General features: G+C 42.7%; 1 protein-coding gene across 3 annotated transcripts in view; it reads right to left on the reverse strand.

Annotated features, from left to right (window-relative positions):
• Positions 1 to 285: 285 nt before the first annotated feature.
• Positions 286 to 14,183, reverse strand: part of GSG1L (GSG1 like) — a 56,633-nt gene continuing 42,735 nt past the window's right edge. Inside the window, exons 6-8 of one of the 3 annotated variants that reach the window (XM_057406593.1) lie at positions 9,362 to 9,429; positions 8,712 to 8,795; positions 2,067 to 2,240 (exon numbers count right to left, since the gene is read on the reverse strand). In XM_057406593.1, coding sequence (XP_057262576.1) covers positions 2,218 to 2,240; positions 8,712 to 8,795; positions 9,362 to 9,429 — 175 coding nt within the window. In that variant the 3' untranslated portion in view covers positions 2,067 to 2,217. Of the gene's footprint in view, positions 1,122 to 1,637; positions 2,241 to 8,711; positions 8,796 to 9,361; positions 9,430 to 14,183 lie in introns of those variants that run through there. The other 2 variants (XM_057406592.1, XM_057406594.1) reach the window with 2 other exon arrangements.

Below are 14,183 nucleotides of genomic sequence, written 5' to 3' on the forward strand. Positions count from 1 at the left end.
TAGGGGCATGTAGCACGCTGTTATGCCCCAGGCCCCAGTTACCCGGAATGGAGACTTGCTTGGGTGCGCTACTACCCCTGACCTCTGTGCCTGGTGCTCTTCCCATGTAACCCAGGATGCAGCTGGGCAGAGGAGGGTGGTTTGCTGCATTCCCAGGTCACATCCCAGTGTGTATCCAAGTTATGATTATTGGTTGATGTGCAAAGCATTGTGAGACAAACAAAAAACCCAACCCAAAACAGAACACCCCCCTCCCCAACCTAAAACAAAACAACCCAGGCACAATTTTCTAACAAGTAATGTCATTTAATGAATGATATACTCTAGAAAATAGAAACTACCCAGATGCTGGTTTGTTGGTCTGTTTGGGGCTGGGAGAATGCCCTTGCGTGGACATATAATGCCTTCTCTGGATCTTTTTGTCAGCATTTGTAGTTGCTGGAAACAAGGAAACGTCCATATATTGAAAAAGACACTAAGGGGCATTTTTTTCTCTAGAATGTCAGAAGTATGCAGAATGCCTTCCCACCCTGTCTCACTGGGCAAGTGGCATGAAGGGCTCAGAGCTCACCAGTATCTTTAGAGATGCTTCATACCTAGTAGGGATAGACTCAACCAATGGTACCTACCACAGTTAATCCTCTAAAATCATTGGACACTTCTCACTTTCCAGAACATGTTGGGGGTTCTGGTGTTATTGCAGTTCTTTCTGGGTGCTTTTCTGCATGTGTTGTGTCTCCTCCCTCAAGGTCTGGCTGCTAATTCCAGGGAATATGCTCCTCAGAATGTCACAGTACACTGTGTACAGCTCTGGGTCTATTTGGGGCTTGGGCAGAGATCGGGAGTTGCAGGCCTGTTCAGTGACCGAGTGCTGTAGCAAGTAGACATCACTGAAGAGCACAGTTAGGATCTTGTGTGCAGCCTTGTAAGGGTCATCCTCAAACTGCACCATTGCCTTGAGCTCTGTCAGGGTATAGCCATTGTAACGCTTGCTGTCTTCAGCCAAGGGCTGCACAGTCTCACCAATGTGTCTCACTTTCCACTTCAGGCATTTCAATTCTTCTTTTACATCCTCTAGTTCTTCCTCCATGGCTTGGAATTCCTTCATGGTTACAAATGTCCTGCCAAGGAAAGAAGTGGCAGACACAGTGTGGAGTTCAGAAGCTCAGAGGGGTGAAATCCACCCAGCTTGCCCAGGGTTGGAATCACAGAGCCTGAGGTTTGGGAAGGGAGATACTGGCTATGTCACTGAGTACCATCCCCAGCTCTTATCTGTCAGGCTTCATAGACACAGCAGAGTTTCTCTCTGCTAGCATAGGGAGACATGTGCTTTCTCATCTGGAAGGAAATGAGGCACCTTAAAACTGTGTCCTGCTGGAAGAACTGAGATTGACAGTCTGGCCCAGGAATGGTCTGTGATCAGGGCTGGAGAGCTAAATGGATGTATGGAAAATACGGTATTTTGCTTCTTAGGTAACAGGGTTTAGTGAGAGCACAGGGTAGTTACTTGATAAAAAGACACTGGGAGCATCTAAATTATAAAGGATATTTAATTTTTTCTGTGAGGGGCTTTTAATGACCCTAAACCATTTTGAGTCATTGGAGGACTTAAACCTGTGTATGGTCTGGATACATACCTTTCATGACCAGGATCTTCCAGATCTGATTCAAAACCCTTTCCTGTATTCTTTAATCCAGTTTTAGAATAGCCAGGAGACTGGGAACTATCTTCAGGAGTCGTTGCTGGAGGCCTTGTGCTTTTCCTTGTTGGGGTCAGTGTGTGATCTGATGCTGAAGCTTGTAAGTTTTGTGCTGTGTGAGGACAAAAGGTATAGAAGGAAGCTGCATTGATCCCTTGACTGACTGGAGAAGAGTCAGAGTATTGCTGTGGCTTGGCTGAGCTGGGTGTTACACTGAGCCTGGGGCTGGCTGGGCAAGATGCTGGAATAGTCCTTGCTCCAAGTGGGCTGGGACACAATATTGCTAAATGTTTATCTCTTTGCTCAAATGGCTGAGGGTTTGGTGATTCTCCTGGGGCCAATCTAGTGATGGAGGCAATGTCCAGCAGGGTTTGATCCTGAACCATGGAGATCTGGCTGGTTGGTTCTGATGAAAGTGAAGAGCTGCTTGATGTGTCGCTGGAAGAGTTTGACGTAGCGAATGGGGGAATTTTCTGAGCATTATGGTCACTCCTGTTCCTCTGCGTGCTAGTGACATTTAGAGCTGGGTGTTGTGAAGCCCTAAAGAAAGACAAACACACACTTTGTCCTCTGGACTGGGCTGAAGGTTTGTAAGACAATTTTAGGCCTATTTTTGGGACAATTTTAAGCCTGTTTCCCACATTTCCCCATAGGCTGCTTTGCTTCTCATGCCTGTATAAAACCCTCTGCTTCTCATGAACAAGAAAAAAGTGCTTGAGAATAAGGCACATAAATTTCAGTCCAGTTCCTCCCTGGTGCCATCTAAGCAGCTATCATCAGTGTGATAATCACCGGCACATCAGTGTTCTTCCCAAAAGTCATGCAGCTCTGCAAGAACTAAGGATTTGGTGCTGGGGAGAGACACAAAAGAGAAGAAGACTACTGGCATATTGACTGTGATAAATTCCAGTAAGAATGCAAAAGAATAAAACCTGGCTTGCAGGTTGCCACAACACCTGCCCTTGATCACTCCTGAAAAGTATGAAGACCTGCCTTCACTTTGGACCCATATACTTCAGTCTCCTGGTAGCTCTGCACGTTCATCCGATGAATTAGGAGATGAATAAACAGGCAAGATAAAAACAGAAGGGCAGCACAGGCTGACATCAGTGTTCCTGTGGTGACATTGTAGGACATTTCTTTTCTATAGCTTAATATGCAAAGGACTTTTCTTCCCCTCCCTCCCCAAGCTCTAGACTGTGTACAGGCAGAGGAGATACCAATGCTTTTTTTAATATGGCTAAATTTTACTTAGTTTGGCAAGACTGATGGCAAGACAGGAAGATGTACCTCTGGAGACTGGAATTGTACTCATGGGTATCGAATGCAGCTAGAAATGCCTTGATCTTGAAGGGGAACACAAACATACCCACTGTGCAGATCATGATTCAGGATTTCTAACAGCCAAAGACCATGACAAACTTTTGTAGCAATAGCAGTGGCCAACTGAGTCTTCTTGTGCATCTGGTATATTTGTATTTCTCTTGTGGTGGAAGACAGCAGAAAATCCTGGTCTGGATGGCATATATGAGATCCAGTGCATGAAGTCCTGTCCTGTTAGTACCAGTGGCTTAAATTATCTACATTTTCACTTCTTCAGCTCCTTGCACCTTTATCAATATTGGATGCAATTAAACACCGGATTTTTAAGGTCCTAAAGAGTATGCCTCACACCTATTGGCTTCAATAGGGTTAATTAAGGCCTTTGCTAGATCACAGCATAATTATCAGGTTTAAATCAAATTTAGATATTTGCTAATTGGAAAAGTAGACAGTAACAGAGCTACTGCATAAAAACAGAGCCAAAAGAAGCATTAAATAACTTATATAAAAGGCAGGAGAGAAAAGAAGGAACACACAAGTCAGAGGGAGCATCCTTCGCCTTAAGTGCATTGCTTTCGTAAACTGGCTGAACTGGAGTGGGAGACAAGAATTTCCAACTAGATATAAGGAAAAGCTTTTTCATCCTGAGGGTGTTCACTGGGACAGAGGCCAAGAGATGTATTGGGATCTCCATCCTTAGAGGTATTCAGGAATTAGCTGGACAAGGAACTAAGCATCCTGATTCAGCCTGGTCTAAGTGACGTGCTGTGAGCAAGAGGCCCTGTCCACCCATGTTATTCTGTGATTCAGTGATTCCACCTAACTTACTTGCCTTCAGTTTCCCTTTCTCCTTTCCCTTTTCTCCGCTTTGAGTTCCACCTCACCATCCTTCTCTTCCATTGAAGCCTCTGGACTGTCCGCTTCCATACTAAGTTTATAGTACCTGTTGCAGAAAAGTCCCTCATAAATAAAAAGCTTTTTAAAGGAAAAATGGTGTTACTTGCAGCCCTCTGGCTTGGATGGATTGCTACCCTTTCATTGCATTAGTTGGAGTCAGTAGTCAGTGGAAGAGCAGGCTGTGCAAGCGAGGGTAGCCTGGAGCTGGGCATCTGTGTTGTGTTGCCTTTTTAAATTGAGTTGCTGGCTCTCAGTCTCTCCAAGCGCAAGGAATGATGGCGTGTAGTGTGCTTTGTCATGCTGTGGAGGTGTTCAGAAAGCTGGAATTTGGCACAGGTGAATCTGGTTGTTCATTTATTGCCAGAGAGATTCAGAAGCCTGGTAAACTTGTGAGGATCAAAAGCCAGGGCTTCTGGTCCAAGGACTGCATCCCCATGCCCCAAGGAGCAGGCAGATGGAAGGAGAGCTGTCTGTTGGTGCATAGGCTACTCTGGGACTGAGGAGTGGAAAAGTGGGATCTTCCAGCACAAAGGACACAAAATTGCTGGTTACTTAAATCAGAGCTGAACTGCAGTCATTTCTTAATCTTCACTACAAAATCCCACATTCAGGAAATACTTTTTGCTGTAGCAAGGTGTAAGAAACCTACTCTGATGAGCAAAGCCTGTTTTAAGGCAACTAAAATAAAAATGCATATTGTAACTTTGTTTTTTTTTTTTTGTTAAAACGATATATATTTATCCTCAAATATCTCACAGTGTAAAACTATCTGAACATTAACTCAGCTAATACCTGCCTACATTCTGGGAGGGGTAATATAATATGCACAGTAACTGAAGGGCTTCTTTTGTGCATATACAATCAGAAATATTCCATGTCTTTAGCAGTGTTGGACCCAGTTGGCTTTTTTGGGGTTTTGGCATTTTTGTGTTTGTTTGTTCTGTGTTTGGGTTTGTTGGTTTGGTTTGTTTTTTTTCATAAATCCAGGATTAGCTGTAGGAGATGGGACATTTATTGAAAGATGCGATTTAAGAGTGAACGAGAACATGTTTCGTAACTAATCTCACTGAAATTTATATAAAATACATTTCCAATTCACCTGTGCACTGGAGGAAACAGAAGAGTATTGTAAACTAACACTTTATTTTGCTTTCCTTTTCCACCCGCTAATTTTCACCGTCTGCAGTGCTCAACATGGGACTGCATTTACTTTTATCCTCATGCTGATCGCAGAAGCAGAGGAGCTGGTTGCTTAAGGAGTAATCTGAAGCTTGTAAACGTGAAATGTCAGTCTGGATTTTAGCAGAGATAAATGAGGACAGAGCTGAGACCTGTAACTTTGGACTGCCCTAGTGGACAAGGGGTTGCCTGAAGACAGGAATGAAATTCCCTTTGCTTTCAATATAGCAAGGCTGGATCTCAGATCTGTACCCATGATGCTCCTTCAGAGGTGATTTTTTCCACCTGTTTCTATGCAGTGAATCACTATGAACTGAATAAATTACAGGAAAAATTGCAAGACCTGGAGTTGAAATCGATGCTGACATGAAACAGGAAGGTGATTGCAGCTGTCAGGTACCTCCAAGGAGAAACCTTGACTCAACTTTGAGCAACACTTCAAATGCGTCAAGCCCTTGTTGTCTGCCTTCTTCCAGCCCAGTGCTGCTCAGCATATAAAGCATGTTCCCCGTTGTCAGAGTGACCTTGTCTGCCGTCTGTGCCTTGCCCTCTCCAGCTGAGCTTGTGCAACACAGTCTTTGTAGCACTGAATTTGGAGACATTTGAAAGTTGCCTGCAAATACAGCACTACTTTACTTCTGTGGCACTTGCAACCAAGAAAAAACAGTGGATATTCTTTTTTTTTTATGAATCATTTCCACCATGTTTTAAAACTAGAGTTCTTCTGATGAGCTTGTCTGAATAGAATTAAAATGACAACATGCTTTCCAGTGAAGCACTGAGGGGCTGGTTGAATAAATCTTACTGTAGACAGCCAGGGGTGGGAGGATGGTAGAAGAGCTGTGGGATGGACCCAGGGGAAATGCCTGCAGGGTGATGATATGAGAATAAAATTACTTTTTTTCAAGGCCTCCTCTTTGTCAGGTGACCCTCCTAAATTGCCCACACTGCCAAAACAGTGACTATATTAGTTTTTAAATGCTGAATTAATTTTGAATATTCTTTCAGTTTTCTACAAGAAAAGCTGGTATCCTGGACCCTGGGTTTATCTGCCTCAAATAGCAACTGAGGCTTTAGCCACACACAGTAAGAACATGCTGTTTCCTGCTCAGCTCCTGGCTCTTCTGAGCTACCCATTCCCTCTTTGGCTTTGCCATTCTACCTGTTCCTCCTTGTCCTTCATGACAGCTGTCCCACTTCTCTTTTGCCCCTCGTTCTACATCTGTCATCCATACCTCTCCCATCTGCCCTGTGGGTCCCAGGTGCACTGATCTGAGCAGCAGACTCATCATATTAATGCTAAGTGATCAGAGAAGACTGGAGGAGAGGGTGGAAGTGGTATGGACATAGATATGTCTGAAATCAGGACCAATTGCTATCTGGAGCCTAATAACAGTGAGCCTTTATCGGTAATAAATAGCTGTGCAACAACAAGACCCTGCGATGAAACTCCACCTTCTATCATTTTTGTGTAGTGACTGCACAGCTAGTGCATCGGGATGTCCCAGCCCTGCACTTCTGAGTGAAAAAGTTGAGACCTCGAAGGTCAAAAATGACAGCCAATAGAGTATTAAGAGTGTTTAGAGCTTTGCAATGGCAATGCTAAATTTGGTATCAACAAAACATGACATGATATCAGATGTATAGGGGCCAGCACCATATGTTTGCACAGGAAGGCAGCTTGGTGAAAGCAGAGGATGCCAATGTATAGCTAGAGCTCCCTGATGCTCTTATTAGCCTATCTCAGGCAAGTTTAAACCCTGTTAAAGGAAAATGATAGTTTATTATTGGACATTAAATTGTTTAATATAGAATTATCAGGACTGAATATTGCATTGCCTTGATCAAGACTCCTCTGAAGTCAAGCTTCTGATGAAATGTATAATTTAAGTCCACTTCTCAGAATGGATAGCTTAGTCTCACCAAAAGAGGAACCCAAGATCCTGCCCTGGTCCTGACCTGGCATAAGGCCCTTTGTGCTGCCTGTGCTCTCACAGTGCTCCTGGGCTAGTTGCAATCCTTTCATATTCTCTCTTCTGAAATCACCTGGCTAGTTGGTGTTTGTCTTCTATGATTGCTCAGTCTTCTTCTTGTATTTGAAGTTTTTACTGTTTCACTTTACAGCAGCACTCTCTAAAAATCCTTGCCTCTCAACAAGGACTCAATGCCCTGTTTTGTCTTTGTGGAAGGATAGAAAAAATCATGATGTCTCAGGGTGAGTGAATAGTCCTTATATGCTGTTTGGTTCAAATTAAAACAGCCTCAAGGCATTTCTAAGTGAAGGCAGCTGACAAGTCCTCCAAGGAATGCTGGTTGAAGTGAGCAGCAGGAATAACTTCTGGTAATACATCCACGTGTCCTACTGGTAAAGGACCACCTCTGTGTGAAGAGTTCAGAAAGAGCTCAAATGATCTGCTGGCATTTACTCTGCTAGTGGACTGCAGGTGGTGAGCTGACCAAGCAATGGTGAGGACTTGGGCTGTCCTAGGCAATGTACCACCTTCTTTCACACAAGTAGGCCCCTGGATAACCAAAGGGCCAGTGTAACCTTTGTGGCTGCTCTGACTTCATGTCGTTGTCTTGCCATTAACAGTTCTTTGCTGGCCATGAGCCCATTGCATATGTGATGTGACAAGAAGACTGGGAGTTTATGAATCTACAAAGAACATCAAACAGAAGCCTCTGATCAGGGACAGGACAGTTACGGCCTGATGGGCTAGTTCCAGGAAGGAGACTTCCCTCTGAAGGTTGTGAGCCTTTGTGCCATCATGAGCAGCTTTAATTAATGTTTTTTCCTCCCTAAGAAACATAAATAATGAAGATTCTGATGTTTAATCTGGATTCATAAGTAAACTGTGAACTGAGAGCAGAACTTCACTCATGTCACTTTATTAATATTGATCTGATTTCATTACAGTAGGTAACTGATGTGAAGCTGACACTGATGTAATATTGAATAATGGCCACTGTTCTTTAACCTGATAGTGGACTTGTCATTTGCAGTTGGCTTTTATAGCGCTGTCAGCACGCCTATGGAGGTAAGCTATATGTCCTTTAAATTGAAGTACTGGGGCAGGGCTGGGCGCAGGATCAATAAAGCCTTGTTCCTATTCCTTTGAACACTAAGTGTCAAGAATTGTGATTTGTTCTTTGAAACAAAGACCTTTGGACAGTCTACACAATGATATAAGCACATGTGAACACCAGCCAGTAGCTTGGCAGGTAGGGAATTTTCTTGGGAAATATGACCCATTTCAATTTTGTACTAATAAACATTTTCAGGCCTGTGAAAATGAAGGATGTGGATCTACCTGTGGAAACGTCCACAACTGACATGACATTTTCAAGGAGCAGGAGTTACCAAGTGAGCTGATGACAAACCAAGCTGCAGACCAATTCTAGCACTATCATGCCTGTAGGTAGACCACCTGCAGTGATGTGGGACTGGAGAGCTGTTCCAGCAGGTCTGATGAGGGATCAGGACCCTCAATTATTAGGGTTTGAACACCAAGCTTCCATAAGTACGTGGCTGAGATGTGCATCTCAGCAAGACAGAGGCAGCAAAATGCTATGAGGTTTCCAAATTTTAATAGCGCAGAGACAGCAAGTCACCTTCCCAAGTCTCCCTCCTGCTGAATGAAGAATCACTTGCTTTCTTTGCACGGAAATAGATGCATGAAACTGCACACATCTTTCCTGGAGAGTAAAGGAAAAGTATAGTATTCAGAGCAGGGCAGGAGCCATGCTCCAATACTGCTCCGTACATTGAACCACTGATTCTATAGCTTAAAATAAGAATTTTTGCAAATGCTGAATAAAAGCATAGCAATTTTCTGAATAAGTGCAAGAAATGGCATTAATTAGACTAACATTATTGTCTACCAAAGCTGCTTTCAATCACTTCATATTCAATAGCATGCATCATCATGAATTGGTGATAAATATAGATGAATAAAAGGTAGTGATAATGAAAGTTATACAGGTGTAAATTAGAACATATTTTTAAACTACTATGAAGTCACAGCTTCTTGAGATAACATAAAATTATAGGATATGTGCACATCCTAAATTGAATCCTGGAGAATTTTGTACTGTTCATATGCTAGTTGATTATCATTTGGGCAACACTGTCTGGGAAAGTTACAAAACCTCCATTTCTGTAGCTTCCTACTGCAAACCTTATTCTTAACCCCAAGGAGCCAGTGTGGGGATGGTACAAGCCATTGCGTATCATTGGACATATTCAAGCCATGGTCACTTACTATTTGGGGAGCAGCTATGGAGGCACTGTAACCTCAGGTCCCCAGCCTCAGCCCTCTCCTCCTCAGTCCTGGAAAAGAGAATATAGAAGTAGCACCTTTAACAGAAACAAAGGCTGCTCCCAAAATTTACAGAAATGGAAGGGTCAAAATCAATAAGAGTACCACATACCGGGGCTCCTCCATCTATAGCCAGCCAGGCCCGTTATGGAGATTGTAATAGTCTCACAAAGGACTCTGTTTTATTGGCTTTGCCCCTCTCAGGGGAAATCTCATGTAAAGAGGCCACGGGGAATAGAAATGAGGGGTTCAGGGCTGTGGCTCTCCCACTCTTTTACTCTTCAGGATGAATCTAAGCATCAGGAACTAACAGCACTGTACTGTACATGTGTGTTGGAAGTGTGTATGTTGCTAGTGCTACACCATTTAAGTGCCAGTCCATGTAATTTTTCAGAAGGAACAGCTCTGCAGATAAACCTTCCTGTGTTGCAGAATAAAGTGCAGAATAAATCCAAGGCAGAATGTTACACTTATCCCTGTGTGCTAATGAAAGGTAAATAGTCAGATATTGAAAATTCTCATTGATGTTCATATGAAAAGATACTGATGCTGTAAATGGGAGGTATGGTAGGTCAGTAGCTCAAAACCTGTTTAGATTATCTAGGTGACCAAGGAGGAAATCAGAGCAAAAGGTTGGCATGTCTTTGGAGAGCATTGATATGATCTGCACAACAGATACGAGTACAATGGAGTTAGAGAAAGCAAGCTGTGAGTAACATACAGCAGAGAAATGAAAAATAGCATATGTGAATGATGATCCGAAAAGTTCTAATTCTCATAGTCTTGGGAATAGTCCTAATTTATTCTTTCTGCAATAGCTCCGGTCCTGCCGTCTGTTTCAAGCTGCTCCTAGCACTTCAAAATTACATCTTTTATCCCTGCAGAGACATTTTGTCTGCACGGGTGGCAGTTTGAACACAGTTCATTCCAGAATTTCACCAGTAGCATCTGCCTGATGTTGGGTTGGTTTTGCAGATCAGAGTAAGGGTTCAGTCAGCAAGAAAAATGTTGTGAAATCAGCTGCAAAGCCACAATGGGTGTTGATGGACAGCTGCAAGTTGGCAAGTGCTGTGCTATGGATGAGTGAACAGTGGAAGGCTGATTCTTCAAGATTTACTTGCTAAATTTATATGTTGGTTAAACAGCACCTGATAAGTGAGATTTGCTTCACAGTTACAAAAGGAGGGTTATCAGACTGGAGACAGGGCTTTGCGATCTCTTGGCTCCCCTCTCCCACTGGTACCAGGGTGGGCTAACCTCCTTACCCCTGTCTGCAGGGCCTTTAGTTCTAATGGGGTTCAACACTCCTTGCCTCAGACAGCCTGACCAGGCATGGGCATATTTCCAAAAACTGCTACTCTTTCTCTTCTTGTCAATAATAAAAGAGGGCAGTGGGTAATTCAAGTTTTCTTGTATCACTTCACTAACTGTTTATTCCTTGCTCAAGGCAGTGACTAGCTCTCCACAGGTTCACCTGGATTTTATTTCCACCCTTTCTTCCTCTCTATCCCTAACCCCAGGCTTCAGTCCTTATGTACTCTTATGCAAGCCTCTATGTTCCACTGCTCCAGATCTTCTTTCCCATAGCTACAACCATAGCTTATCAAACTATATAGGGAGAACAAGGAATCCCTGTCCCTTTGACTTATCTGGAAGGATCCTCAGAGCAAAGGAAGCAGAAAGGTATGTGGAGGGTTCCTCCACTGCTAGCTGGGGTAAACTGCAGACAATGGACCATGCTCAAGGTTATATGGGGCAAAAGTATTCATAGGAAACAGAGCAGAAAGAGAAACTGAGAGGGAAGGAAGACAGGTACCTATTATGAACTGACACTTAATAAACTGAAAAAATAAGAAAGATGAGCAAAAATTATAGCCAAATAGTCAGTCAAAAGGAAAACCAGAGAAAAAGGGAGGACAATCAATAATAGGACAAAGACTGAAAGCTGACATGTTACAGATAATTCTACTGCTAATTTTATAGAACACTTAGTACATGAGAAATACCTCCAAGCCTGTATCATTTACCTGTTCTACTTAGAGTTACTCTGAGGGCTATCATATCTTTTATATCTGAAGAGCTATAATCTTTTGATTTTATGGTGTGAACTACAGAATCTATGTTGTCTGGACTTTTCAAAGTATCTCATGTCTGGGAAGGAAATAGTTGTTGAATAACACCATGACTCTTTGATTTATCAGCAGCTCTTTAAATATTTTCCTAGTGATGGAAACAGAAAGATGCTTAGCTGTTGAGAGGCAACAGCTAACTGCGTCTTTGCAGTTGCAGGTAGTCAGAGAATTTAACTGTATATAGACTGTGTGGACTTAGGGTTGGGTAACTCTATGCACTGCTTAAAGTGGAGTCAAACCAGGCAGTGGAGCAGCATTTGGGGTGTACACATGCATTCATGTAGTTTTAAAGGTCTTTCCTATGTTATTCACAGCTGAAGCAGTTAGGATGCGGAGATGGAGGTTAAAAAGCAGCAGTACTGAAGGCTGTCCGAGGCTGACATACAAGGGGAGGGGATGGGGTGAGCTGGTGGAGAAGTGTGTGTGTGGGGGGGGGGGGGGGGGGAAGGACAGCAAACTGCATTGAGGTGGCTTGTCTGCTGCATCCCTGGCACTGAGTGGTGAACATGGTATATATACACTTGTTGAACTGGGAACTCTCAAGGGAGCATTTCAGCTCTTTCATCTAATGTGTCCCTTGTTATATGCAGTTCCACGTGATTAAAATTAAGTGAAATAAAATGATACAATGTTTGAGAAAGTGCTTGCAAGGTTAGCAGGATTTTACTGTCAGTATTTTTCATAAAGCAAATTTCTTCTCTGGGAGCAGGGGCCTGGAGAAGAATATTCCAACAAAAAACTTTTATCAGGCAAAATGGGCTAATGCTTTTCTTCCCTGTCACCTGGAAGTTAAACTGCAGCTGTTGGGAATAATGATAAAGGTTTAACTTTCACTAGAAATATATTGATCTAACAAAGCTGCCTATTGCACAAAGTCTATTCAACAGAGAGGCTAGATGTATAGTGGGTGCTGGATGTGTGATGAGGCAAAGGAACATGCAAAGAGGGTACTGATATGTACAAAGTAACTGGAAGGAAGGCAGGCTGGAGGGTTTTATTTATGAGATATGAAAAGGAACACGGAGGTGTAGGAGTAGGAGGGAATGTGAAGTATCCCAGGGTATATGCATAGGAAGGAAAAAAATTTAAGTTATTTTCTATTTGTGCAAGAAGTTCAGAGCTCAGGGAAGTTGTGTGCTTGCTGGGACTGCTGGCACCCACAGCGTGTAGCAACACTGTGTTGATAATTAATGACCCCTGGACCCCCCAGTCTCAGAGTATCCCCAGGTCACAGCAGTGAAGCCAATCATGAATGCACTAAATGAAAGAAAAAAAAAAAGAAAGGATGTAATGCTGCACAGCTTTAAATCTCTGGAATGATCCCATGGTAACACTGACTCTGGGCTTCTTATTATGTATTCAGATACAACAATTAAAATAATCTGATATAAAAAAAGAAAGTCATAATCATGAAGTTTGGGAACACCACATGCTTGAGCTGTGTTTGCCAAGTGCATGTGGAGGGGCTTGGAGGATGTGACCAACAAGTGAACTGTTCACGCACATTCAAAATGAGGAAAGAAACTGGAAGGACAGAACAAAATATGCAGTCCGGTCATAAAGCAAGTGGTAGAGACAAAGCACTGTCTCTGTATACTGGTCAAGGTGGCTCTGACCAGTATAAAGGAACAGGCTGTCCTGTATGCACATTGCCTAGTATGGAGCTTGTTTTGAATAATACATGTAAAATAAGGATTAAAACCTGGTTTGTGCTGCCAGGGTGGGACTTCTCACTTGCCTTGGGCATATGTGTGTTAAATATCCTGCTAGCTGCCTAGGTAAGTTCAAACCTTCCTTCCAAGAGACTTGAAAAAGCCTTTATGCTGCATTTGGCCGGTTGCCATTCTTTGAGGCCCTTCACCTGTTAATCTAACGTATTGGGGTGAAGGTCTCTCACATGACAAGTCCAACATGGATTTGATTGTGTGTTGTGTGGTACCGATTTACATGTATGTAGAAATGGGGCATGTGTAATATGGTGAGTGCAAGAGGAATCAAAATAAAACCAGACAATACCTGTGTGAGATAAAGAGGATTACTGTCCTCTCTGTTGTTAATGTTTTTTGCTGTTTATTGTTCCAGTACTTTATCAAATTTTCTTAGCATTTCCCAATATAACTCAACATATTGTTGCTTAGAGTTCTGCCCGTCTCTCATCTGCAATTCTCACTTCAGTAATGCGGTCGTCTGTCTTCCCTCACTGAGTGCTGATTTCTGTTACTGACCACTTCCTCTTCACTGTTTGGGTTTTTTTCTCACATACAGATTTTTTTAAAATTCACTGTCATCTCTAAATGCAAAATTAGGAAAATCATGGTTGTTTGAATAATTTCTCTCATCCTTCCAGATTGTCTGAAAGATAGAGTGAAAATTTAGGAAGTTGGACTGCAACAACAGTCTATTAGTTAAGGCTGGGTAACCAAAGCAAAATATAAGCATGGAAGTTCTCTAGTTCTTCCTCCTCGGGAGACCTCCTCAATTTGCTACTGAAATGTCTGATCATTTCAAATCTTCTGTCTCCTTAGTGCTTCCCAACCATTCTCTTCCACCACTGAAAAACTGCCAAATTGGTCAGAAGAACAGGAATTAATCCTCTTTATGTTTTCTGTTCCCAAAATATCTTTACATTACTT

Source organism: Pezoporus wallicus, unplaced genomic scaffold, assembly GCF_028554395.1.
Source record: "Pezoporus wallicus isolate ANWC-B61680 ecotype Strahan unplaced genomic scaffold, APGP_CSIRO_Pwel_v1 contig_6155, whole genome shotgun sequence".
Lineage (NCBI taxonomy): Eukaryota > Metazoa > Chordata > Aves > Psittaciformes > Psittacidae > Pezoporus > Pezoporus wallicus.